General features: G+C 39.4%; 1 protein-coding gene across 2 annotated transcripts in view; it reads left to right on the top strand.

The window, feature by feature from the left end:
• The window catches only part of ptk7b (protein tyrosine kinase 7b), an 84952-nt gene that overhangs the window by 46552 nt on the left and 11695 nt on the right, over positions 1-26705 (top strand). For both annotated transcript variants that reach the window (XM_041251954.1, XM_041251956.1), the window contains 11 exons: positions 9248-9541; positions 12262-12364; positions 12597-12781; positions 15483-15630; positions 21622-21752; positions 22759-23025; positions 23192-23325; positions 23849-23984; positions 24879-24998; positions 25608-25757; positions 26143-26293. In XM_041251954.1, the coding sequence (XP_041107888.1) occupies positions 9248-9541; positions 12262-12364; positions 12597-12781; positions 15483-15630; positions 21622-21752; positions 22759-23025; positions 23192-23325; positions 23849-23984; positions 24879-24998; positions 25608-25757; positions 26143-26293 (1819 nt within the window). The remainder of the gene's footprint in view (positions 1-9247; positions 9542-12261; positions 12365-12596; positions 12782-15482; positions 15631-21621; positions 21753-22758; positions 23026-23191; positions 23326-23848; positions 23985-24878; positions 24999-25607; positions 25758-26142; positions 26294-26705) is intronic.

Here is a 26705-nt window from a genome sequence, read left to right as displayed (position 1 = left end):
AAACAGGACACGGCACATGAGGCCAAAATAAATAGACAAACAAAACAAATACACTGACAAAACAGAGTGGACAAACGCTACACCAAAACAATTGAGACTTAGAATTACACTTCTCTTGCTCTCTTTTTCTCTCTCTCTCCCCTGTTCTCCACTCCCGAACACACAACCCTGCGTATGTGACAACATGATCCTTTTATGCAGCTGTACCGAGACTCAACTGGTAATCAATCATTCAATTGGGGTCTCTGTACAACTGCACGTGAATTAATAAAGTGCAATTCCCCTTGCTCACATATTACTACATTTTACTTGCACGTGAAGTGCTGTGCAATCCTCGTGCCTAAATACACATATACATTTTAAACACTCGTGTTACACAGACCTGTTTATATCCCGTGTACCAATGTCTATACGTCAACATTTAAACACTCCACATGCAACACATAACAGATAATATACACAGGGGCGGGCACTTTGTCACACTTGCGTAAACCACGTTGCACTCCTTGAAGGAGCTGGAGTCTCCTGGTTTCTCAGGGTTCTGCTGCAAAGAAAGTTGGTGTGTCACATCTCTGGTGCCTCGCCTTGAAGGTCTGTTTCCAGGTTTGAGAAAATGTGCTGTTTTGCAAACAGTGTTAATACTGCCTCTGGTAACCTTAAGTGTATACCTCAGATATGGAATTGATTACTATTGTACCTCACTATCTGAGCCCTGTTACGGTAAATCATTGATCAATATTCATTGATAGAAAGGGTCACTTTCACATCCAACTGATTTTTGATTGGTCCTTAGATTAAAAGTGTCTACATTGTGGTCCTCAGTTAAATTGCTTTCAGTTAATGTTGCTGTGTACTGAGGATGTCCAGTGATTACCATAGCTGCTACCTTTTTACTAATTTGAGTGGAACAGGAGTGATGGAGGTGGTGTCATCTCACCACTGGGGAAGTTGTTTGGCTTTCAGTGATCGATCAGTGAGAGCTTGTGCTAAACCTCCAATGAAATACAGAGGAATGAGCTACTTGGCTTATTACAGTACCTCCTGGATGATACAGGTAGGATTATAGCTTTGATCATCACTGGAAATGTGATTTGGTCAGACGATCACACCACAATGTTCCCCAGTCTGTCAAGTTCACTTGTCTGAATTGCCAGGTCATGCGTAATAAGACTGCGTGGCTTCCACACTCGCTATGATTTTTCTAGCAGTTTGCAGTTGCTAATAAAGCAACTTTTATTCACCCTGTCCTTTGCGATACATGCCTCTGACAGTCCAGGGTATTGTTTCAACCATTTACTTAAAAAAATACAAATAATAGATTATGGGCTGGTATATTGTATGTGGGGCCATCTGAGCATTTAAAGGCTTTCTGAGTGCTTTCTTTTCGCACTGGGAAAACCAAGCTAATTGTAGTTCATTCCTAGTTGAAACAAAAGTTGGTATGTTGGCAAACTTGAACAGTGACTCTTAGTCCAAAACACTTTGTCTGAACATTAACCTACTAGTGAGCATTCATAGCCCATGCCCCTCCCCCTTCTCTCTTCCAAAGTCCCAATCTCTGGATTCTCCAGATTGCTGAGTGTTTCGAACCGTCCATTAAGCAGCACAGGGCACGCAAACAGTGGATGCAGTATGCTCTGTTTACTACTGTATGTCAAGTACAAGTGGCCAAGTGTGTTTTGAGCCAGGGGTGAATCTTTGAGTTTGTTTTCTTAAGGTCTCTGTAGAAAAGTGGGGTGAAAAAAGAGTAAAAAATTTGTCTTTGTAACATTTGGCCAGTGTTTGCTGAAACAGCCAACAGTCAACCCCCTGAATGTGGATGTATTACAGAAATACAATCTTCCCCAACATTTGGTCCATTAATTCACCCAGTCCTGTAGATTCCTGAGGCCAAGGGGCAACAAGACTACAGTGAGCTCTCTGTTGCGGTGAAGGAGGGAGGGGGAGTATTTTGCTGGGCTTGTTTCCATAGCGATATACAGATAGAATAGTAAGGAGGGAGAGAGAGGGATATGTGTGTGGGCTCAGACTTAGTTTATCCTTTTCCCTGTATATCAAATTGTTTTAATGTATTGGTATTGGAAAAAATTACATAACATTCAGGTGGGATGTGTGTGTGCTCCCCCCCCCCCCCCCCCCCCCCCCTCCCCCCCCCCTCGAGAGGTTCAGAAGAATTGTAGCGAAGGCATGCAAGCTGAAAGATGCAGTTCCCCTTTTAAAAAGAAAACCAATAAGTGTTATAATGAACAACCCCCCTCTCTAACCCTTCCGTTTAGTAGTCTGTCTTTTAAGCAGCCCACTGATGCTTTTGCATTTTGAAAAGGGAGAATCCAGGCTTTAATTGGACGAAGGACATCAAAGCCGCTGTCTATTCTTTTGCACATGAATTGTTTTTTTTCAGTTGCTTGAACGTATTCAGGCCATGCTTTCCTTTTTTCTTTTGTTTATTTGTTTATTTTCTGGTACACATTCTGATCACATTCAGAGATACAGCAATACTGATGTATCAAACAATTGTCTACAAATCTACAAGGTGAATCGCTCATCTTCAGGATGAGACTGAACAACTTCTGTTTTCAGTAGATTAACAGACTGCGGATTGGTTTGGCCTGCAGGAAATCTGAGTGATTAAGGACTAAACAATGCCACAGTCATGTTCTGTGAGTCCACCAAGGCTGCATGTCTCCTGCAAGGCATTGTTTTATATAATTTGAAGTTCAGCTGTCTGTGCAGAATCAACTTGTGTACTGTAGGTTTGATTTAAATAAATCAAATAATAATTATAATCATTTGAGTTAACTTAAAAAACTTATATGTAGGGAACATGGAACAAACTGGATAATAAATAAAGGAATTATGACCATGTATATAAAAGGGACCAAAAAAGATTAATGGAAGATGTACTAAAAATTATTCCTCCCAGGGTCCCTGATCATGTAGCACAAGATGGGGCTGTTCACTGTGGCTTGAATGGCCAGCACAGTGGCGACCATGGCGACATAACCCTAAACAGCTCTTGTCTTGTGCATCTGATCCACAGACACGAAAACAAACAGATTTATCAGAAAATTGGTCCTTGTTCCTTCGATGTTGCCACTTCTCTTATTTTGTAAAGATACTGCGTGAAAATGTTTGTTTACTGCACCAAGGTAGGTCTGTGTTACAGCACAGCAGTAACATTGCAAAACACTCACATTCACGGCTTTCTCCTAACATGGTCATCTACCAGAAATACACAAATAGGACCTTGTTTTAAAGCTCAAACTCTCCTCTTTCCAACAGTGTATCTCACTGTGCCTGAATAAAAAGATTTAAAGGGCCAGGTTGCCGGCGGGATAGTTAACATTGGGTGGACCCTATAGAGTTAACTAATCAAACCATTTGTGTTGATACGGCACAGACTGCGGTTGCAAACATGATGCAGCGTTCTGAAGCCAATTTGTGCAATAGCCTTACTAGGAATCATGTCGCCAATATCCTTTAAATCCTGGGTATAGGCTATTGTATTGCTTTTACATAATGAATGTTTTGAACATCAGAAAAGCTTACTATCACTCCCTACAGTATGTTTTGTGACCCATCTAGGATATTTACCTTTCAGTAAAAATAATTGTTTCGGATGCGTCTCTCATCCTTAAGAGCTGGACAAGATACTAGAAAATGAGCTGGAATCACTTTCAATATATGCATTTGCCTGAACAAAAAATGACCATATGTTTTAATTTATTTTGATACAGATGTATCCATTTGTTTCAGTTGGGTACCCTGATCAGTACCAGTCCTTTTGTGGACTGTTCCCTGAGAGAGAGAGAGAGAGAGAGAGAGTTCTGTTTCTGGCATGAGGGTCTGGAATACTTTAAAGGCCGAAATGTTTATCACGACAAATATTTGACGTCTGCAGTTTTAATCTGTACATTTTTATCTATCGTTTTCAGAGTTGAAACACCTTCATTGTACACTAAGTAGTTGTATAGTTTGTACACATACTTTACAAGTAAAATATTTCCCCTCATGTCTGGGATTTTGGTCTCCTGATGGAAATGAGATAGAGAGGAAAAAATGCCTCCTTCACTACGTTGGTTCTGTTGTGCTTGGATTTTCAGCTGCTTCTGCGGGAAGGTTGCTGTCACAGATTTAGCGAATTGTGTGTGTAGTACTGAACTGGTGCTAAAGCCTCCAAACTGGTCCCGCCCGGGTCTTGACCCACCCAGTTGACACATAAGCAAATTGAGGCAACAGCTGTTTAACCCTATACTGTACATTACATTGCTTGCTCCTTTCATCATGCCTGGATTTTATGCCTGTGAGACATGCAAGGCCAGTCTCCCTATGGAAGACAAGCACGGCAGGTGCTCTTCCTGCCTGGGGCCAGAGCATGCCAAGGAAGCACTGGTTAACCACCGATTCTGTGAATTGTGCCCCTTTCTCCAAGCACACACTTGAAGAGTTTATCCCCCAGCTCTAAGGAATGTTCTGCATCCCTTACTCCTGCTCAGCACTCTCCCCTATCACCCTTTTGTGGAGAGGTTGCTGCGTCCTCACACCAAGGCTCTGCGCCAAGGGCGGGTGGACAATGCACCCGGGAAAGTAGCCCACACAGGAAATCGTCTTCACTATCTTCCTCATCCTCATCGAGCTCTGCCTCTCCATCCACTCCCCTGCAGAGGAAGAAGAGTTGCCATTCCAGTATACAACAAACTGGACAGCATCTTCGAAAATGTGCAATGGACAGGCATTGTATGTAACTTAATGTGTTTTTAGACTGGGACTTGCTGTCCAGGCAGTTCAAGCCCTGGAGGAAATACAAATCTGTTCTTCAGTTCAAGGGTCTAGACAGGAAGCGAGTAAAAGCATTAAGAGTATGCATTTTTTATTTATTTTTTGGATCTGCGTGTAGCGCCTGACTGTGTTCCAAAGGAGCACTAAACCCACTTGTTGGAACTTGATCAGCTTAGTTTGCCATTGATTTTAACCATGGATCTTTACTATCTAACTACTGGACAGAAAAGTTTTGCAAGCCAAAATGAAATTAAGGTTTTTTTTTTTTTTTTTTTTTTTTTAAATGCGACATGCACTATAGTGGGTAAAGCTGTGGTTTTGGAAACTTATGGTAGTCACCAAAGCAGGGATTCTGCTACATTTGTATTTTATATAAGCAAATACATTAGCTGTTTTTTATTCTTGATTTTTGAAAGTTGACAGTTAATGTAATGAATGCAAATCACACATGTAAAGTATGTGTGTCAAAGAAACAGCTGCTGTAACGGATCCAACTGCTGTACATCCTGGATTTGACTGATCGTGACAAAGCCATAAAACTCCAGCATGCTTTGAGGAAGTTATCTAAGAGATAAACATTGTATATATGTGAGCTGCTGTTGTTTATACCTTTATCGCCAGCCTGTGTTATTGTTGTAGTTATGCACATTGCATATTACTGGGCTTTGTAAATATCTTTGTGATTACGCACTGCGTATAGAAATGGGTGACTCACCTTGAGATGCATTACATCAAAACAAAGACAATGAAAGAGCTTACAGCACTGTGTGGGTTTTCTGGGAGTGTTCGATTTCCACATGGAAAAGGGAAGGGAATGAGGTGCTAACATGTATTGTGTTTATATGAGAGACTGTGTCCTGCTGAATAATCAAAGGAAAAATTCAGTGGCAGGGGGAGAGTCGTGTGTGCCTTCAGTGAAGTTGAGAGCAGCATAGATCTCTCATGGAATCTGGTTTGTGTTTTTTTTTTTTTTTTTTTTTTTTTAAATAACATGAAGGGGTGATGACAGGTCAGAACACCCCCTAACCAGTTACAGCAGTTGTGCTTCTGCAGGAGAGCTGTTGCTAAGCCTTTGTGCCACCAAGCTTAACTGGAACACTTAGTACTGTAATCATCACTGTAATACAGGTAACCCTAACATGCTCCTGAAAGGACTATTGTAGATACACTTTGGTCCAGTCCCTTAATGCGTGATCATGTTCCCTTCCAGTAAAAGGAGTATTAAACCAGTTCTTATCTCATTAAAAAAAAAAAAGTTAGCTTTCTTAAACAATTCTGATTTTTAAGTTTAATAGCAGCCTTCCACTGCATTAGCTGTGGTTGGAACTGAAGAACTTACCAAAAGGCTCTGTTAGAGATTTACTTTAGCATCTTGACTGGGATTTAACTGAGATGCACAAGCCTAATGCTACTTTTTTTCATCTGATTTAATCTTGCACACTCTTATGTTGCCACACTTCAAAAATTGTCATACATGATATATTGTAGAGCTGCTCCTCATGAAAGTTTATTGCAATTTCTGCTTTGTTTGTAAAACTGATTGCGCACACATCTGTCCAAATAAATGAGTAATGTAAATGTTTCTTTCAAAACCAACCATTAAACCTATAAAATTTAGTAAACAAGTTAATCACAAAGTTCAAATCACGCTTTGTTCTGCTTCTTTGTTTTAAAATAAGTTCCATGGTGCCCTCAGACCGACAACAGACTAGCCTCATGACAAGCCCAGCCTGTTAAATGCCATCATTCTAGAACTATGTGTGATCTGCAGACTTTGCAAATCTGTGGGTTTTGTAGAATGACCATAGGCAGAAAAGTGGTTGGAGGTTCAGCAATTAAAGCCAACAAATGTCCAGTGTGTTCCCCCCCCAGAAAATTGATTAAAATGTACGTTATATTTAGAGCAGCTAATTGCTTAGTAACCATTGCCTATAGTTTTTAAAAACATAATATATTATTTGTACAGCTTAGTTAGGGATTAGATTTAAGCACAAGGTTTAATGTACTGTACAAGATCAAGTGTGTGTAATCTAATGTCCTGCTCCACCCCGTTCTCATTAAAAACTTGAATGAGTTAAACCATGACGGTCAAATCAGAGAAACGCAAGAAGTCTCGGCTGTTATTACAGCACACATTTCAGCTGTGGCAGATGAGAAATGGCACCCATTCCACAGTCCACTTCACTGCTGTTGGTGTGCCAGGAAGCCTTCAAGAGTTTCCAAAATTAAGTATTTTCTTAAATTTAAACTAGTAGTTTTTTTTTTTTAGTAGTTTATCACCATCTCCCTAAAGCAGTTAAAAATGGTTCTGCTTCAATGAACAAATATGTCTGCTTGTTCACAGCAACTGGACTGAAACCAGTAGGTAGATAAGTGTATAACCATAACAGGACATTGCTAAAATGTAGATTGCCTGTACCAAGGCATCTGTCCATTTTTAATACATTAAAAAAAGAAAGGCATCATTCAAAACATATAGCTGCAAAGCATCTTAACTGGGGTGCACATTCTGTTATCTTCATTCGTTGCTTAAACTTGGCAAACCACAATCCTGGTGACAATGCGCGAGATCTGAGCAGATACAGCCCTTTACAATCTTTTAAATCGGCATGAAATTTTAAAATCGGCCGTACAAATATTCCCCCTCCCCCTCCCCCCCCCCCCCCCCCCCCTCCCCCCCCCCCCTGTTGAGCTGCCCCCGTGGGATCAACAAGAACCAAAAAGTGTAGTCGGACACATAAACCCTTTCCAATCGACCTACCACCCTGCTAGCTATTTGAACCATCTGCGGGTTGTCTGTCTGCACTTCTGTCAAGTCTGAAGAAGCAAAAGCCTTTGGAATCCCAGAATCCCCGCTATATCACAGTGAAGAGGGCATGAGATAGTGTGGGAGTGCCAAGCACAGCAAGAACAGGGGCTATTCAAACAAACACGATGCCCCTGTGTGCTGTCTTCTATTTTCTCAGGATGTTACCTTTATCCTTTAGGACATGTTGAAAGGGAAATTAAATGAAAGGGAGAAAAAAAGTGCTAGTTGTTCCTCCTTTTTCCAGACAGCAGAAACAGCTTTATATTTGCTTAACCCCTTACTGTCCTTGTTCGTAATGCATAAAAAGCGTGTCTGTTCTGTGCATACATGTCTTTGGCATGTCCTGAGTTAACAGCCCAGAGCTACCAAACTGCAGCCAGCTGTTAATGGTTTCACTGGTGGAGAATTGGTAAACTTTTACATTGCTCAAACCAGCCTGTTGACAATGTCAGCTTGAAGACTGCTGTATAAACTTTAAGCCTCAATCTTGTACTGCATAGGGGTGTTTTAATTATGCAAAAAGTTGAAGTTTTCCTTGCAGAGATGGAAATAAGTAGGGCTACAATGAAGGGTGCATTTTGACCTTTGATGGCTCGGAACACATTACCGAAGGAAGGTTCGAACCTTCAATGGCACTAATTTGCATATTTTACTGGTGACGTCACCATAGCTGCTTGTTTGTTTGACTGAAAATCCTATTTTGCAGGTAATCTATATACATGGAATAAAACATGCATGTGTAGTTTAAAAACACTGTATATAGAACAGTAATCATTTTTTTATAATTTAAATAAATACATGTTTTATTTACACGTAATTGATGCTTTTTGCGATAAGTACAGTAAGCTTGCAATGCAGCAACTGCAGTGGACTAGGTATTCAGTGCATCTTTTACTGAAGCACTACAACTGCTATAGGTACGCCCCAGTGCTTTGGCATAATATACCCTGGTCCATACACAACAGCAGCGCCATATAGAGTTGAAATAGAAATCTTATTTCCATCCCTGGGAATATGGGTATGAATGGGTTACTACAGTAAACCATATTTATGATGCTGAATCATTGGGATCCTTTCAGACTCAACTAGAAAAAGTTCTGGGATTATTTGGCTTCTAGAAACTGGGCTTTCATTTATTAGAGACTCTTTGTTTTATTAATTGGTGCCATGCATTCTCATTCATCTCCAAGGAGAGAGATCAAGGGTGTAATTAGTGAGAGTAGCATTGGTGAAAATGTGGAGAGAATGGTGGATCATAAGAATCTCATCCACCAGCTTTGCATATAGTGAAGCACCATTGTGTAGCAGTGTCAATGAGTAGCCCCATAGCCTTGTACAGTCATGACCTTTTCTTTTTCAGTAGCTGTCCCTGCAATATAGAGTACAGGAGCCTGGGGGTATTTAATGTGTAGTGCTGTGCCTAAATTACATGCTAGAAAATTGTCTAATGTCACTGTTCTTCCAGAGTAGCAAGCTGAGCTAAGTGTTTCCACAGTTGAATAAAACACTTTCTTTTTTTCCCCATTTATCTAGAGAACCTTTTGTACAGGTGGGATAAAACTTGATAAGAACATTCTTTTATTTTTTTTGACATGTGCTTTTTATTGACAGTTGTGCAGCCCCAGACACACATCTTTTTCTCTCTCTCCCCTCTGACAGTTCTCTGTGTCCAGGCAGCCATCTACTTCACCAAGGAGCCGAAGTCCCAGGATGCTCTCCATGGGCGTAGCGCCATCCTGCGCTGTGAGGTGGAGAACCCAGCTGAGATGGGGTTCGAGTGGCTGCACGACGGTGTGCCCGTCCAGGACTCGGAGAGACGCTTCAAGGAGAGCAGTAACCTGAAATTCGCCGCCGTAGACCGTCGCGAGGATGCCGGCAACTTCCAGTGTGTGGCCACCAACACGGTCAGCGGGGAGCAGGCTCACTCAACCAACGCCTCCTTCAATATCAAATGTGGGTGCCTTTTCCAAATAGGCAGTCTAAGGTCTTGCTAAATCTGTATAGGATTTTCACTGATGGCATTTGTCTGTTTATGATCTGTAGTCTCTATACTAGTACACTTGATTAGATGTCTCATAGGAAGTGAGGAATAAAGACATTTAAGCATCTGTGATCTAGAATCATGAGGTCGTAAATAAATTATTATAAATTATTTAAATTTTTTTATGAAATGAAGTAGCCGGTTACTGAACTGTTATAAAAAATGCAAATGACTACTGTTTATGAGCACTGGGAACAACTGATTAGTGGTTTTTGGTTGTTTAAACTTGCCTTTATCTCATTGGCTACCTTGGGTCCCTTGTTCCTGTACATCGTTTGCCAAGATTAATAGCTGATAAATTAGCGGCAAGGCCTGTCTATCACTGGATAATGTGTGAAAAAGTAAGAGATCCTCTGTTAACAACCAGGGCCGACGGGGGGTGTGAAAAAAGCTGGAATTTGAAATGCCCTTCTCAAACTTTTATATAGTGCTTACTTTTGTATATTTCAGCAACACAGATTGTATGAAATGTACAGCTGCAAGACCGGTATATGGAGTTCAATCAGCAGAATGTTTTTGGTAAATCTATTTTTAATTTTAGTTCAGTTTTTGAAAATACTTTTTATAAAAGTATCTGGCTGCCTGGTTTAACAGGCCACTTGTTTTTAATGTTGACATTTTTTTTACAATTCAGCCAATTCCAGTTCACACAAAGTTCACTGTGGTTAGATCCGAAATATCAGTGTCAAAATCTGAGCTAGCTGATATAGGATGTTTATATTTAGCTTGGCAACCAAACAAATCAGTCCTCTTTCTCTGATGTCACTGGTTGGTTGGCAACCCAAAAGTATTAAATAAAAGTTCAATAGATTAGTCAGTTTGAAGATCACATATTAAATTGGTATATTCATGTTTGCATAGCAGCTTTACTGGTCGATGTACAGTCAAGTCAGCCTGTCCATTGAATTTAACTGCAGTGTTTGCATTTCCAAACAGCTCCCTGTAGACTTTTTATTTCAACCTGCAATCCTCCATTCTGAGATTTCTAAAGACCTGTGAACACCATCTGCTGATTTTTTAAATGTGATTTGTCTGCATCTGGCACAGCAGGGAAAGTGCATACTCCTTTCACTCAAAGGGAGGGGGGGGGGGTCATTTTTACTTAATTCATAATTAAAGCAGCAAGTGCTCTATTAAGAGACTTAAAATAATGGCAGTTTCTTTAAATAAATAAAGTATTATTGTTCCAGTAAATGCCACCAACAAGCTAAAGGACTTGGACTGCAAGCTCTTCTGATCTATTCAGCTAACTCCTTTTGAATGCCCTGAATGCTGTAGACGCAGTCCTAATTTGCACCATTTAGTCATAACAAACCTGAGATTGATGCTTTAGTGTTAAAAGCAAGTTAGGGTGCTTTTCGCAGTGCTTTTTGGTGGCCTGCATTGACTGTCACTCTGCAGGTGCTCTTGTGCAGTAAGTATAACACCATTTATCTAAAAGCTAAAAGAGCATGAATGTTAGTTTTTAAGCTTTTAAATAATATAGAAAATGTGCATTTTGAGGTTGTTTTTTTTTTTTAATTATTTGTACAAAAATAACAACACTTCAGAAATGAAAAAAGAAAGAACTTTGCCTAGTAGAAGTTTAATTCATCTGTCCCCTGCAGTCGGTGCTGTGGTGTTCTGTCTGGTTTTGATAGGTCTCTCTCTTTAACGGAGCATTGCATGCTGGGGAAACCTCACAAACAAGTAATTTACTGACACGGGCAAATTCATTTGACACGGGCGGCGCCCCCTCCCCCCCCTCCCCCCCCCCACTATTTCACCGAGAAAATCTTTTCTTTTAATGAGAATGGTCCCTTGTGTGCGTTTAAATTTCAATAATATCGGTTTTCATGGTTTTATACAAATGTAAGTTGCATTCTCAAATTAGGAAGTTTTTACAAATGGTGTGTGTATGCGAGGGCTTCTACTGATCCATTTTGGTCCATTAGACAGATTTTTAAAACGTGGTACAAGTGTTAAGTGAATAAATACAGTACTCCCTGTATTCCCAATTTAAAGTAATCTAATCAATTTGCACATCATTCTCCCAAAGAATTTTTATTGGATTGTAATTAGACTGACAAGAATTCTGTGACTAGATATACATACACCCTCTACATATGCGTACATAGTATTGCCATGACCCTGTGTTTTCTATGCAAAATGCTCCAATTAAGGTTAATATTACCAGTTACTGTAAGAGTGATGTCCTTGAAAAACTTGACATCAGACACCTAATTCACCTAATTGTTGTTCAATATTACTATGAAAAAGAAGTTTCTCAGACAAAATTCATAAATTACAAACATTTTCCTAAAAATATTTGGTTGATAATAGGATAGGCTGTGGCTATCATGTAAAATAAACAGATGGATTTTCTGAATGTCTGAAGTCCTGATTTTATATGAAATTTGCTTTAAGCATCAATGGCAACTTTCCATTAGTTGGAAGTCGACATGCAAAATCTTATTTTTGTTCCAGCAAAGCAGATTACACAGTAATCCCTCCTGGTTTTAGTTAGTTATGGTTAAGTCAGGAAGGGTTAACAGGCTTTTTGTAAGCCCATCTGGAGAAATGCTGAATGTTCCCAAGTTCTATGGCAAACCTGCAGTGGTTCATTCATTTTTTTCATCTCGTTTCTCTGCAGGGTTGGAAACTGGAGGGGTCACCCTGAAGGAGCCGCCCACTGTGTCTGAAATCAAGAGCTCTTCTCCGGTCACACTGCGCTGCAACATAGATGGGCACCCACGGTGAGACTGACCGATACGTTCTCTCTTTTTAATCTTTTTTTCTGTTTATTTTAGCATTTTATTTGTATTTCCCATGTACTGTAAAGACTCCCCCACCACCACCATTTAAACAATTAGGTTTTTGCAGCCTAAAACCCAAACTGTAGTCTGTTCATTTGGGTTTTTTTATATGCAAGTACAGATACAGTTCAATATAATGTTAAATACTTCTCTTTTTTTTGTGTGCTTTCAGTCCGACATGCCAGTGGTTTAAAGATGGCTCAAAGTTGATTGATAGAATCCATCAAATCAACAACAAGGAGCGAACATTGACTCTGAAGAGTGCCAGTCCTGATGACAATGGGGTTTATTACTGCTGTGCAAAGAATGCAGTGGGCCAGATTTGCAGCAACGACAACTTTACACTCAGCATTATAGGTGTGTAGTGATTAGCCATGCAAGTTCCACCTGCCAGTTTTTATACAAGTCCCATAATAATGCCTGATACTGCATTTTTACTTTTTTTTCACCTTCCTGTAAATCTACATTTGTACTGCCAATCTAAAAGGAATGAATTAAAGCACAACAAGCTACTGTATGATATCTCCATATTGCCACTCTTTCTCCTTCGGTTTCTCAACCTAATTATCTATTCTATTTATTACTCTCAAAAAATCAGTGGCAATATTTTTGTATTTGTTTAGCTTTTCTTATATGAGAATGCTAGTGATTACTTTGCTTCTATAAATCTCTTCGTTTAGTCAAAAAAACAACGCATCTGGAGTCTGCTCAGTTCTCATTTGAACCAGCAGCATGATCAGAGCTGATTTTAAGGGATTAAGGGAACATCTTCCTCATGTAAAATTTAGAAAATGGAACAGAGACTTCCTTTTAATAGATAGATAAAGGTAACAGAGTGAAAGGGGAGTTAAAACTGCACAAATTTTACACAACTCTATGCGCATGCAGGGATTACTGTGATATTGTAAGTGGTCTGTTAGCCAGGTGTGCATTGAATATGTATTGGAATTATTTTTTTTGTTTTTGAATCTTGAGTTACTTAATAGGGTATTCAAGTGCTGTTGGCGTATTATCTTACCTTATGTTGAAAGGGACATGGGAGCTCGCAGAATTCACAGAATGGAATGTGTTTACTTCCATGTAACGTATGTGCATAAAAGCTACTTTGCATATAACAGGTTTTGTTGGTGGCATTATTTAAACTGCAATAAAAAAACGAGTTCTCAGGCTTGCTTTGCTGTGGCACTGTGCAATCAGAACCCTGGGGTAATATTATATTCCACTTTCCAATGGAATCAGGGTTAATTAGGCGCACCAGGAGGAGTGCCTAATTAGTTACCCACCCAATTAGAAATGACGGTTTCTGGATGCTTTGCAAATCCACATACTTTGCATTGAGCAACTTTATTCTTTCTGACATTTGTTGGCTTGTTTTTATTTCACTAATCCACTTTGCTTGTTTTAATCCTAGCCTCTGTCAGTTGTCGTCCCCACAACCCCACATGTTGTTGGGAGTGTTTAACTGCAAGATTTATGTTTTTAAACAGATTATTGCATTATGTTCATTGTTATTTTATACCGTATAGGGGCTGGAGGTTAAGGCAAATGTTAGGTAAATGTGCACTGCCCCACAGTTAACAAAACTGCTCCAGTCCCGGCCACAGGGGGATTGGAAGGAAGCTCACCAGGAAATGATACCCTGAGCATCCTCTCCCCCCTTTACTGTGTAGACTGCTGTAGTCTCGTGCTTTTAACCCTTACACACCCAAATTATATTGTACATGTATCCTTTATCCCATAAATGTTTTTACATTAGTGTATGTTTGTTTTTGTTTTGTTTTTTTACTTTAAGCTGTGTAAAATCATACCGTATTCCATGTAATAGTCTGTTTACATGAAGGACAGCTCTGAAATATGCTGCTGCCCATATTATAACGACACAGCACAGAGATTGAGGAGGAATTAAGTTATGCCTGTGTGAATGGTTAGTCACCTTTTAACCACTGATGATTTATTTATTTTTTATTTATTTTGAATGGCTGTCCGTTAAGTACCGGCAGTAAAATGTGTTGTTGAGGGTTTGTGGGGTTTGCTGATGGGCTTTGTCGGATCAGCTTCTTAGAAGCATCTGGAACTGGGGGAGTGATAAATCGGTATGTTGGTGATTGATGAGCCATAATAACCAAGGCTGAGTGTTTTGGGTTGTGTTCTGCTCTTCATATTACTCTTTTTCCAGTAAGTAATGTTTAAAACATCAGCCACCAAGAGGTATATTATTGTCCAGCTACATTTATTTGCTGGAGATTAACGATGGCCTGGCACTAATAACAGTAAAATTTCATATGATTTTAGTGTTCGCTTTGTGTTCAGATGGCCCGTTTTAAAGTAAAATTAATTAAATTAATTTAAAAAAGAAACGGCCAGAGAGAAACGTCAAGGGCTCTAACTTTTTTTTCTTCGCTTGTTTACACCTGGAGATCCTCCACCTTTTCTGTCTTCAGGTGTTATTGTAGATTAGTTCATTTCAACAGCTGTAGGCAAGGTCAAATGACGGTAAATGCATATACCTGAGTTATGTTTGCTTTTTTTTTTTTTCTTTTTTTAACGCCAAGTACAGTGTACTAATGTCATCTTGTTTGACTGCCTGCAGCATAGTCGGTTTTCTGACAGTTAATTTTAAGATTTACCAAATACTGTGTGATAATGTAAGTTATCTCAAAGTATTTAATAATGAATCTTTTCAAAATATATACGCAAATAGTCATATATGGGATATCTGGATGACAGTAGAATTGTGATTAAAAAAATGTTCAAGTGTTTGCCCCAATTTTGCTTCTGGCTTTGCACCCTTTGAGTTTCCACTATTTCACTAGTGTGGGGACGAACATGGATTTTTCATGTTTTGTACTTTCAAAATGTAATCGAATATTCTTTCATTTTGCATTAGCTAGAAACAAAAGTATACTTAGTTTAATGTTACAGTAAAATAATTGTCTGGCTGGTGTTTTTAATATAGTGAGCCTTGAGAGGCTTGCACTGTGTAAATGTTAATTGCATGCTGGTGTCGTTCCCCATTCCCCGTTCCCCCCCCCCCCCCCCCCCCCCCCCCCCCCCCCAGATGAAAGTTACCCGCGGCCGCTGATCATTCCTCAGGACCAGGTAGTGAACAGGAATGAGGAGGTTATGCTTCACTGCCAGTTTACAGCCCAGCCACCGCCTTTGCAAGAGTGGTTCTTCGAAGGTGAACTTGTCACAAACAAGACACGGTATGGAAAACGTTTTAATTTTCTCCATTTCTGTCCAAGTCTACAGATTGCGCCGATTGTCTGTCTACCCACCTTATATAACCTTATCCCCTGCAGTACCTGTTTTAAGAATGCAATTTTCAAAGAATTGTGACAAGGATTTGGTAGGGATTTGTACATGTGATAACTTTATTTAACCAGACAGGGCTATCATCTTTTGGCTCAGTCTGTGAATGAGCATGTCTAAGCCTTGAGCCCTGTGCAGAAAAACCACACACAAACATGCGTGTGTTATGCAATTCAAACAGAATGACTTTCCAAATGCAAGATTATTTTAATTTAAGGGTGGGAGACTTGCATACCTCAATTTTCTTGATGCAGTAAAAACCCAAGAGACACAACAGAAACTCGTCTGTAGGAGGAACTGAAATGTAGCCAAAAATGTGTCGTATGCAGCACAGGTTTAGAAAATCCTTACATTCCGGCACGCAGTCCGAGGTTTTGAACTTTCCTTCAAAACTTTAGGTATTCCAACGAAATTACCTGTTGCCAGGAGACCACTTTAATGAACAGGGGCCTCATTGCTCAAAATCTATGCTTCTGGTCTATGCACTGCATGATCAAGTGTTTTCATTTGTCTTTTTTATTTTTATAAAAGATAGCAGTGAGCCACAGTGCGTTATGAGTGACACTCACCAACTGTGTATATTCACATATGTATCACATGGATTTCCAGTTGGCCTTGGTCTTACTGTTATATATCCTTGCGTTTTATAAAAAGGTGTGAACTCTTGTGGCCACCAGAGTGTTACAGACCCAGTTAAATTGCTGAAGCAGTCCCACATCTGGTGGTGTGAGGCAAAGAGAGTTAACAGTGGGATAGAGGTGGAGTCACAAATTCAAAGTTTCTTGCCGGTGGGAAGCACACAGAGTAGCGACATCTGCAAAGATGCAAGTGTCTTGAAGAAGATGGTGTGACCTATTTATAAAAATAAAAAAGTAACTATAGTTGATGCGATCTATAGATGCAGTAGGCATGGTTGGGCCTAGGTTTAATTGCCCCATGTCTAAACCTTGTCTCTCAATGATTTAAAGTGGCTTTTATACCCTTGTAAAACTGCAGCCGTGCGCGTGACCCTGCCTCTTGACCAGGGGATTACACCTCTCGCATGGCTCTGCTAACTGGTTCCACAGCAGGATGTGACCAGCAGTGAATGAAAACATACAGCTCCCTGGGGCTGCAGAACAAAGAGAACCAGAGACACCCGGCTTTTAGCAAGAGGACCAGAAGAAATGCACAACAACAAAGTTTCCTTTAGCACAGATGGTCTAGTATTTGATAGATTGCTGTTTTTCCTCTAGTAAAGTCTGCTGTAATAACTGCAATTATTTTTATTGTGATTTTTCACCAAACCTACAATTCCACTAGCTATACAAGACACCAGCAGCTGGATTCTTGCCATTTATGTATTGTAAAATGTTGTTATTTATATAATTTTATATTCGTTATTTGTACAAAAGCACCACACAGAATACAAATAATCGTATCCCTCTAATTCTTACCTATCACCCAGTGACCAAAAAAATACGACATATCATACAAAGAAATGTTGATATTCTGCAAGATCCCCAGAGCTTAATCTGTATAGAAAGAGGTGCCGGGCGTAAGCAATGACAATAATACCGTCCTTAAGAACCGCACATTCAAAATCATAACACATTTGAGTATTGTACATACTAGTGTTAGATGTTTACAATCACGTATTCTAGATCATATACAAAGTAACAGTACGTGCAGAAAAATTATTAAAGGCAACTGCAGGACAAATAATAAATAAATAAAAGCCTGTATACATATGTTATGGTTTTGCATTTAAATGGTTTAATAAACAAACTAAATTAAAAGGGATTCGGAGGACTCCAGAAGGACAACATTAATTTAAAAAATATGCACCCCAACATGAACATTGGTTTCACCCACGGTCTGCATTATTATCAGCGATGTATGTGTGTGCAACAGAAGCCACTGGTAGATTACAAAAATGATTAAACTTAGGTAGTTGTTATCTTAGTGTGTTTTTATTCTCTATTAAATTATATTCACTGAAAAAGGCGAGAGAGAACCAGGTCGTTATTTTTATTGTTTTGGTTTAATATAATATAGCAGGCTAATGTTCCTATTGAAGTAGGCTGCAATCATTTTTTTCATTAAAAAGTTGTTGTTTGTTGAAATTAATGTTTAGCTTTCATATTTTGTAGTGTACTACTCATTTTAATCAAACCAAATTGTGTAGAAGTTGTTTATATCGTTCATGACATTTTTCAAATCAAGTAAGCTTGTTTGTGTATAACAAACGACAATAGAGTCGCAGCAATCTTACTTAAAGGCACTCAAGCTGAAATTGTAAAATAGGCTACAAACGTGGCAGCGGACTCTCTCTCTTTAGCACACACTAGAACTTGCAGACGTGATACAACTGTGTTGAGAATTTAAAGAGCGTTTTATGAGATTTTTAACTAGAGGTACCGGGGCTATGACTCTGCACGCCCAGAGGTTCTGGGGCTATGGCCTGGCAAGCCCCAGCACAAATTAAGCACTGAAGATCCCTCTACAGCTCCTATTTTCAATAATCTACCATTGATGTCTTACAACAGAGACAAAAATCTAATAATATTTAGTCCATAGTATGTCCTAGTTGTGACCAATATAAAAGCTAATTTCCATGCAACCTGTCGCGCTGTGCCATTTGTAAATACATTCACAACCACACAGTAATCAAGGGGAAAATTCACTATTCATGAGACTTACTTGCACCAGTAAAGGAATAGTATATTGCATTGGTTGTGTGAAGTGTAACAAACTGTACATCGGAGAAACAAAACAGCGTTTAGCTGATCGCTTTGTAGAACATCTACAAAGTATAAAAATTAACACCTCTACATCTCACGTTGCCAGACATTAACACAAATTACCACACTGCAGATGACCTTACACTTTGTGGTATAAATCGCTGCTATGGGACCAATGCAGCCAGGAAACGAAAAGAATGTGAATTAATTTTCAAATTAGGCACTTTGGAACCTCTTGGTCATCATGTCATCATTACCCAGAACTTTTTCTTTATAACCACTTATTTACATACTGTTTTTTCCATACAGCTGAAGAAGGACTTCTACTCTGAAAAAAACCTGATAATTGTTTATTTTTTTTAATCAATTTACATTTGTGTACCTAGATTACCTTTTTCTTTGATTTTGCACCTTATGGTACACAGCAGTTTTCTTCTTTAAAATGACCATTTTATTAAGAGGAGAGAGAGAGAGGGAAGAGAATAGAATAGATGGGCTTCAGTTTCGAAAATAATTTCATCAAGGGTTTCTGTGATGTCATAAATTACAAGACTGTATGTCAAGTAATTTATAAACTGTCACAGAAACACAAGATGGAATTGTTTTCCTTTAACTCACTGAAGAGGCCCATCTATTTTTTATAATACATGGATACCCTTGTGATGAGTATTCTTGTTTTGTTGATCATTTTATGAACATTTCTGTACTGTGGGTGTTGTCGAGTGATTTGAAAACGAGACATTTTGTGTTTGAATTGAAAGTGATTGGGTCAAAGTTAAAGTATATTTTCTTCTAGAGGAATTATCACTGACGTCACTACTGTGGTATTATCACTTTTTTTTTCAAATGGCTCAGGATGATATATATACATTTTTTGAAGAGATTTTGCAAGGAGTATTTAGTAACTAATTTTGAAACATTCTTTGTATTGTATTGCATACATCTCCAGTAAATGCTGATTTGGTTTTCCTTACTAGTTTCTGTATCTTATTCATGCATTCTAGTCACACGCAATAACACCTAATTTATCCTTGGATTTCACACATCCATGGACCTATGTCCCACCAAGTGCGTGGATAAATGTAGTTCCACTATCTAGCTATGTGAAATATAATGTTGTACTCCAAGACATTTCAGCCTTATGAACCCCAAGTCACGCTTTCTTATGTGTTCATAGCTTCGAGGTCCTGATGTATGTTGATTATGTACTAATAACCGCCATCTCTGCTGTTTTAATAAGAAGATAGCCCTTTAGCAGATAAAACCAAGTTCTTTCAGCGTGACTTTAGTAGGACAGTTTGTCAGATTGTATTATAATAGCAGTCTGGATTTTGTTTGCATTTCCCCTCCATTTAAGAGGAGTGTTTATTTTCTTTGGGCGTGATAATGGGGATGGAGTTTGGTGCGTGCGAGTTGTTTGGCAGTGTCACGAAACATGTGTTTGACATGTTGGGATGCTTAATGGGTCGAGTGTGAAGAGTAAATGCCTCTGATGTTACCACACAGGATTGTTTGAGTTCTGAGGTGCTTTATGTTTCAGTGGGGCTTGTTTTAGGTGGGGGGGTCTGGTAATCTACCGCTTGTGCTTCAGTCGCCTTGTGACGGAGCTTATTGTAAATCTGGGAACAAGTGGAATTTGAAGTACCTTTATAAAGCAGGGTTTTTTAAACTGGGTGTTGGGATCCCCTAGGGGGTTGCAGAAAGGTTTACAAGCAGACTGCCTTGGTTTTTTTTATTATAGTTTATTCATACCCGCTCAGTCAAATTTAGAAAAACTTCAAGTGTACCAGTGCAATCAAATGGACCAACCAAATAATTTTTGCTTGGTCACATGGATAAATAGTGGTTGGTTGCTTATTGGCAGACAAGTATGTACTGGCTATGGCAGTGGATATTTCTTATTGAAACGTACGTAATTGATTGGTAGTTTCTGTTTGAATATTATTGCTCTGTAGGTTTTCTGTTTGCTCTTTTGTGTGGTGTTTGGAATTTAAGATAAATAGGTTCATACAGTGGCATCTCTATTCACCTGCAAAAAAAAATAATTATATATATATATATATATATATATATATATATATATATATATATATATATATATATATATATATATATATATATATGGGATCAGCATAATAATATATAATTATTGGAAATATTCAGCATTTCAATCATGTTAAAAGGAATCCTTAAATATGACATACTAGTAATACGGACAAGTTGCTTAATGCGTTAAGAGTATGATTGTATTGGCCTCCTGTTTTAAACCTATTGAAATGTCATTGTAATTTTTATTACATGGAACAACAGCCGAAAACTCCTTGTGTGTTCAAACAGTTTTTACTGATGCTTTGATCATGCATGCTAACCAGTATGTGGTTTTAAGTTGTCCACCCTAGTATGTTCAGCATTTGGTTGTGTGTTGGGGGTGGGGTCAGTGGGTGAGTTCACGTCTTAAATTAACTAAATAAATGAACATGCAAATTTCGTTTGACGGCATAAGTAGTAGTGCTTGTCCATCACAATGAGATTCATCCTGCGTTTGTTAGTCCAGGTATTGTCCAACTGTGTCCTTAAACCCTTACTAAGTTTTTATTTGGTGGAACATGTTATCCAACTGGAGAGCAGGCGACTGGAGTCCTCCTCCATGGTGAATAAGGTCTTTAATGCCACTCAACTGCCAGTCACTCTCAGGTACAAGAAAGATAACTTCAAGAGAGCAGAGAAGTTAGCCAGTCAAATATATTATACTTATATGCATATCTCTTCCCATTTTAATTTCTTTTTTCAGTACAGTAGATTGTATTGTCAAGAACAGAGTTCATTTTGAATTATTTTTTGTTGTTTCTGTAGGATCGTGCTTGGTAAAACTTTGGTACAGACAATAATTATGGAATTGTCTAGATATTAATCTTGCTGTATTTTGACAACAGTTTTACAGGTAATTTGCAGCTAAGATTACATCAGTGATCACACACAGTTTTGAGACGTTTTGGCAAAGATGTACATTTTTATCTGATCTACAGCAATAAAACCTACGTTGATATTCAGTTAATAAGAAAGGTCAGACATTCCTAAACTTTTTTCCCTTGTTCTATATTAAGTTCAGTCCAGTGAAGGAGTAGTGTTTCTAACAAGCACACTTTTTTTTGTTTTGTGTAGGGTTTTTTTGTTCAACAATGGCTCCCTGCAGATCACCCAAGTGAAGACCCGCAACACTGGGGTTTACAAGTGTGTGGCTAAGGGACCAAAAGGCAATTCTGCAGAGCTGACCGCAACACTGAGAATAGCAGGTATGAATTGAACAGAAAAATAAATGCAAGCAAACACTTTCAAATTAACACAAAGTCTTTTCTGCATTTGCAATTGTTCTGTTTCATTTTTTCTTTGGGGCATTAATCAGCTGGAGGATTGCTTCTAAAGCAATTTCACTCACTGCTTCTGTTGTATAATTGCATGCTTTTGTGCAAATGAAAGCAATTGTCAATCACAGCTATTAACAGGTGTTTGGGAGTGACCCAAGTGAGTGGCAATATTACTTTTACTAGAAAAAAACTTGCGGTCCAGTCCTGCTTAATGTTTAGAGTTTGGTCTGGAATGGGATTTAAACCAGGGATATGCAGGCTATATATTGTCATTGTTAATTTACAGAATCACAGCCCTATCTAATTGCTTAATTCACTTAATTTGTCACTAATCCTTCACAGTTTTTAAATTGGATTGTGCAAGAGAGTCAGAAATGATTACAAGCAGTTAAGCCACTCATTTAATCTTTAAAAACAGGTTTAATTGAGGTTTAATTATTAACAGACAAGCACACAATCAGGTTATATTTGTTTTCACAAAACACCACAGGCTTTGTATTTTAATATACTACAATGTAATATACAGTACTTTTTAAAAAGGGATAATAACGTAACCTTTTAAAAGGGCAATGGTCATTGGTTAATAAAATAACCTTGATTTTATATATAAATAACATTTATTAAAGGAATCTGGCAGGTAAATATTGTTTTACATTTTTAGTTTTAAATTCCATATTGTCTAGAAGGTTGACTAGTAGCTGAAGTTATGGAGCACTCGAGATCTACAATGAAATGAAAGCAAACCTACACTAATAGACTATGTACCATACTTCATTATTTAAAATATATCATTTTGATTTTAATCCAGTAGAGACACTGGTATGACGTGGGTTGCCTATATTTGTAAAATTGTTTACAAAATATTGTGGCCCTGGTAGCACATGTAGAAGGCAATGCAGTAAAAGTACAAATAAGCCTGCCTTGTTGTCCCCAGATATTGAAGACATGATGCCGATGAAAGCGGAAGTCTTCACTGCGGACACCATGCAGCGTGTGTACTGCCGCCCACCCCAGGGACACCCAGAGCCGGCTGTGTGGTGGGAGAGGGAGGGCGTCAGGATCCCCTCCAGCGGGCGAGTCTACTCTGAGGGCAAGGAACTTATCTTCAGCCCCATAGAAGGAGGGGACTCTGGGACATACACCTGCCTCGCCGAGAACAAAGCTGGCCTGAAGAAGCAGGAGATGACCATCACTGTGGCGAGTGAGTGTACCCTCTCCCGCAGTCCCTTTTCAAGAGTTGCATTTGCTGCCCCTTTACCAAAACCATTTCTCTGCCATTATTATGACCCCATGTGACTTTATATGCACCTTTTCTACTTCATTAAAAGCACTTTCTTGACACTTTAATTTTTTTGTTTGTCTCGCAGCCAAACCAGAGTGGGTAACGAAGCCCGTGGACAGTCAGCTGGAGGAGGGTAAGCCAGGATTCCTTCACTGTCAGACCCAAGCCACTCCAGACCCACACGTGACCTGGTACCGCAACAGCATCGACATTTCTGACGTAAGGGGCTGATTGAGAACTCAACCACCATAGTGAAGGTCGAGCACTGAGCTTGGGGCCAGGGACAAGACTCATAGCCTAGAAGAAAGTGAACAGTGAAACTTTACAGTGAATACACGTCCATGTTAACACTGCATTATTTAATTGGCATACAAATTAATATGGTCATTTTATTTTTCTAGAAACTTGGATTTAGTGTAGGTAAGCTAATAAGATAGATTCATATTAATTTTTACATTTATACAGTATAACAACTATTAAGCCTTAAGACATCTGCTGCTTTGGAAATGTCAGCGGTGGTGTTTTTCGGGACTCGGGAGGATATGGTAAAAAAAAAATCAGTTGTCCTTGGTTTTAATATAGGTATTTTAGTAGATATGTTGTACCATACATGAGTTGTTAGTCGCAGCAAAAAGCAGATGGGTTTTTAAACTACTCTTGTATCTGTGATTATGTTGGCTGCTGCTGTTTGTTCTGTCTATTTCTGACATTATACCTTTGCTGTGTTACATGTTTTATAAAGGACGGTCGATTCGAGATCTTTCCGAACGGGACCCTGTGCATTCATAAAGTGGAGGTGTATGACGGGACCATTTACCAGTGCTCCAGCAGCACCCGCGCAGGCAGGATAGATGGGCAGGCCCGGGTGCATGTGCTGGGTGAGGATTCTAACTCGATAGACTACACTGGTTAACCAAAAGATGGCATTGTAGGGAAGTGTGTTGTACAAGGCCCTTTGGGGGTTTTCTTAGAGTGCACATGTACTGTACATTAGCAGTAAACTCCAAGCAGGGTATTTTTCAAAACTCTTTAGTGGATTTTGGCAAAATGTACTGCCTTACAAAATATGATTTGCCTTTATTAAGGGAGATTAACTTCACGCAAGTGACCAGGCTTTGAAAATTAAGCCATTATCTGAGTGTGTGCCTACAGAAAGCCCCTCTGAACCTGCAGACTGGGAACAAACTACACTTCACCTTTTAACTAGGCCTCTGCTGGTTTTGCCTACGGGTAGCTCAGGCCTCCCAAATATTTAAAAAGTGGAGATGTGGTCAAATATTGAACTTGTTTTGATTATGTGTGTGTGGTGGTGTTTTTTTTTTTTTTTTTTTTTTTTTTTTTTTTTTTTTTTTTTTTTTAAGATCAAATGCTGCTGACGGGTCAAAAAGCCTTGGTCTGAAGAACTGTCCTACTTATTACATTTGAAAAGATCCTGAAAATGAACTTGTATTTTCCATTGCTGTTCTAGTGCGGCTCATATAGAAATACAAAGTTTGACATAATTATGGGGCAGGATTAAAAAATATTTAATAAGGTGCACCTTGGGGCACACAAAAAAAAGGCAAATTAGTAGCACTACTTTTGTACAGCCTGTATACTGTATGTACCAAATGCAAATCAATGAAGCTTGTGTGTTGCACAAATTCCCATTGGACCCCGATGACTATGAATTAGCTCTAATGGAGGTGTAACCTGTGTGAGGCAGAGGAACCTCTGTCGTTCTTCCAGGCCTCTTGGCTGGATTTCGGTTAATATTTGCGTGTGTGTTTCAGAGCGGCTGAAGTTCACCCCTCCTCCACAGCCCCTGCAGTGCATGGAGCTGGATAAAGAGACCAGTGTGCAGTGCTCTGCCACAGGCCGGGAGAAACCCATCATCCAGTGGATAAAAGCAGGTCAGTGAGCACAGCCTGGCAGAAAGGTCTTCTTCACACATTATGCCGGCATAGTATCTGTTTGCGTATCTGTGGTTTGTGTGCCCTGCGAGATTGTGACAAGGAGTTTGTGTATATAGGAAGCATGCATGACATCTGTCTGTCTAAGGAAGTTGTTCTCATTTTCATCGTGCTGGGAATACTTGAACATTGTCCTAGTGCAGAATCAAGTGACGTGTAATTTTAGGCTGTTCCAAACATGGGAATGCCATTGCTCTGAAAAGAAATGGACACTTAATATCACACGCATATATCTTAATATCAACTGTTATTGATTTAAAATGTGGGGGGTAAAATAGTCAATGGTTTTGAAGACACTCGACATTGTTAATGAATGAACCAAGGAATGCAGTTTTAACCGTTTGCACTTTAGGCCCCCAACCCCCCCATCCCCATATTTCTTTAATGTTGTGTTTACCCCTATGGCCACTAGGAGTGCATGCAAGACTTGCAACAGAGCAAAAGTTTAGTGACTCTCACTCTATGGTTTAATAATATGGATTACGTTCCCCATTATCTTCCATGAAATTGCTTAGATCCTATTTTAATCATTATAAAACATTCCTTCAGATGAGGGCAAAATCCCACCTTATGTTGAGCAGCAGGGCGGAATACTCCATTTCACCAAAGTGACACGGAGTGATGCTGGCAACTACACCTGCATTGCATCTAACAGCCAGCAGGGGGAGATCCGGGCAATGGTGCATCTCAACGTGGCAGGTAAGAAGCTGCAGGACTTATTGGGGAGGGGGGGGGGGTATGGTCCTTCATCTGTGTAGCTTTCAACAAGGTATCTACAAAGAATGTAGTTTTATTGTTCACCGAGACCGTTTTAATCGGCTCGAGCACAGCTGCTCTTTAATGAAACCCTTACTAGGACAAGAATCACCCTGGTTATTGTCAGCCTGTGTAACATGAATGTTATCTGATGGACGTGTCGTGCCTTTGCTGTTAATCTCTGAGGAGCCCAGCTAATCCACTCTTTATAGAGAGAGGAATTTGCTGGGTTCCTATTAGGGCTCTGCAGTAGTGAGACAGTGATGGACTGCAATATTCTCTTGTGCTGGATGGTTTTTATTGATGTATTTCTTTAATTTTTCCACAGTGTATATACTGTTCAAGTTGGACCCTGAGAACACGACAGTGTACCAGGGGCACACGGCTATTCTTCACTGCCAGGCTACTGGAGACCCAGCTCCCTCCATACAATGGAAGATCAAGGACAGGATCCTGGATACTAGCAAAAACTCACCAAAGTAAGAGGGGGGTACCAAACGAAATGTGCACTGCTGCGTCAAGCATAAAATAGGCACGTGTTGAGAGGTAGAGAAGTGGGATTCCTTTGTTCATGGAGTTCAGATTTGAAGGTGTACTGATACTGTCTTTACACTGTGAAAGTGTACTGTGCGAGTGATATTAATTGCAAGAGCCCCCAACTACTTTTGAGAACGGACCAAGTGCATCGATTCCAGCCTATTTTGTTGCATTGTCAATTAAGACTATAATCAATCTGTTACCGCCATTCAGTCTGTCCGTTTTATAATCCTATGTTTATTGGTCTGATCAACCCACAGACCATGTCTGTCTCCACATCCTGCCTACTTGGATGACTGCAGTGTGCATTCCCGAGACCTGGGGGTTATGGCATTAGTCTTGACTTGATGAATA

This window comes from Polyodon spathula, chromosome 6, assembly GCF_017654505.1.
Source record: "Polyodon spathula isolate WHYD16114869_AA chromosome 6, ASM1765450v1, whole genome shotgun sequence".
NCBI classification, from domain to species: domain Eukaryota; kingdom Metazoa; phylum Chordata; class Actinopteri; order Acipenseriformes; family Polyodontidae; genus Polyodon; species Polyodon spathula.
Note: the sequence above shows the minus strand (reverse complement) of the source record. Positions and strands in the feature narration are given on the sequence as shown.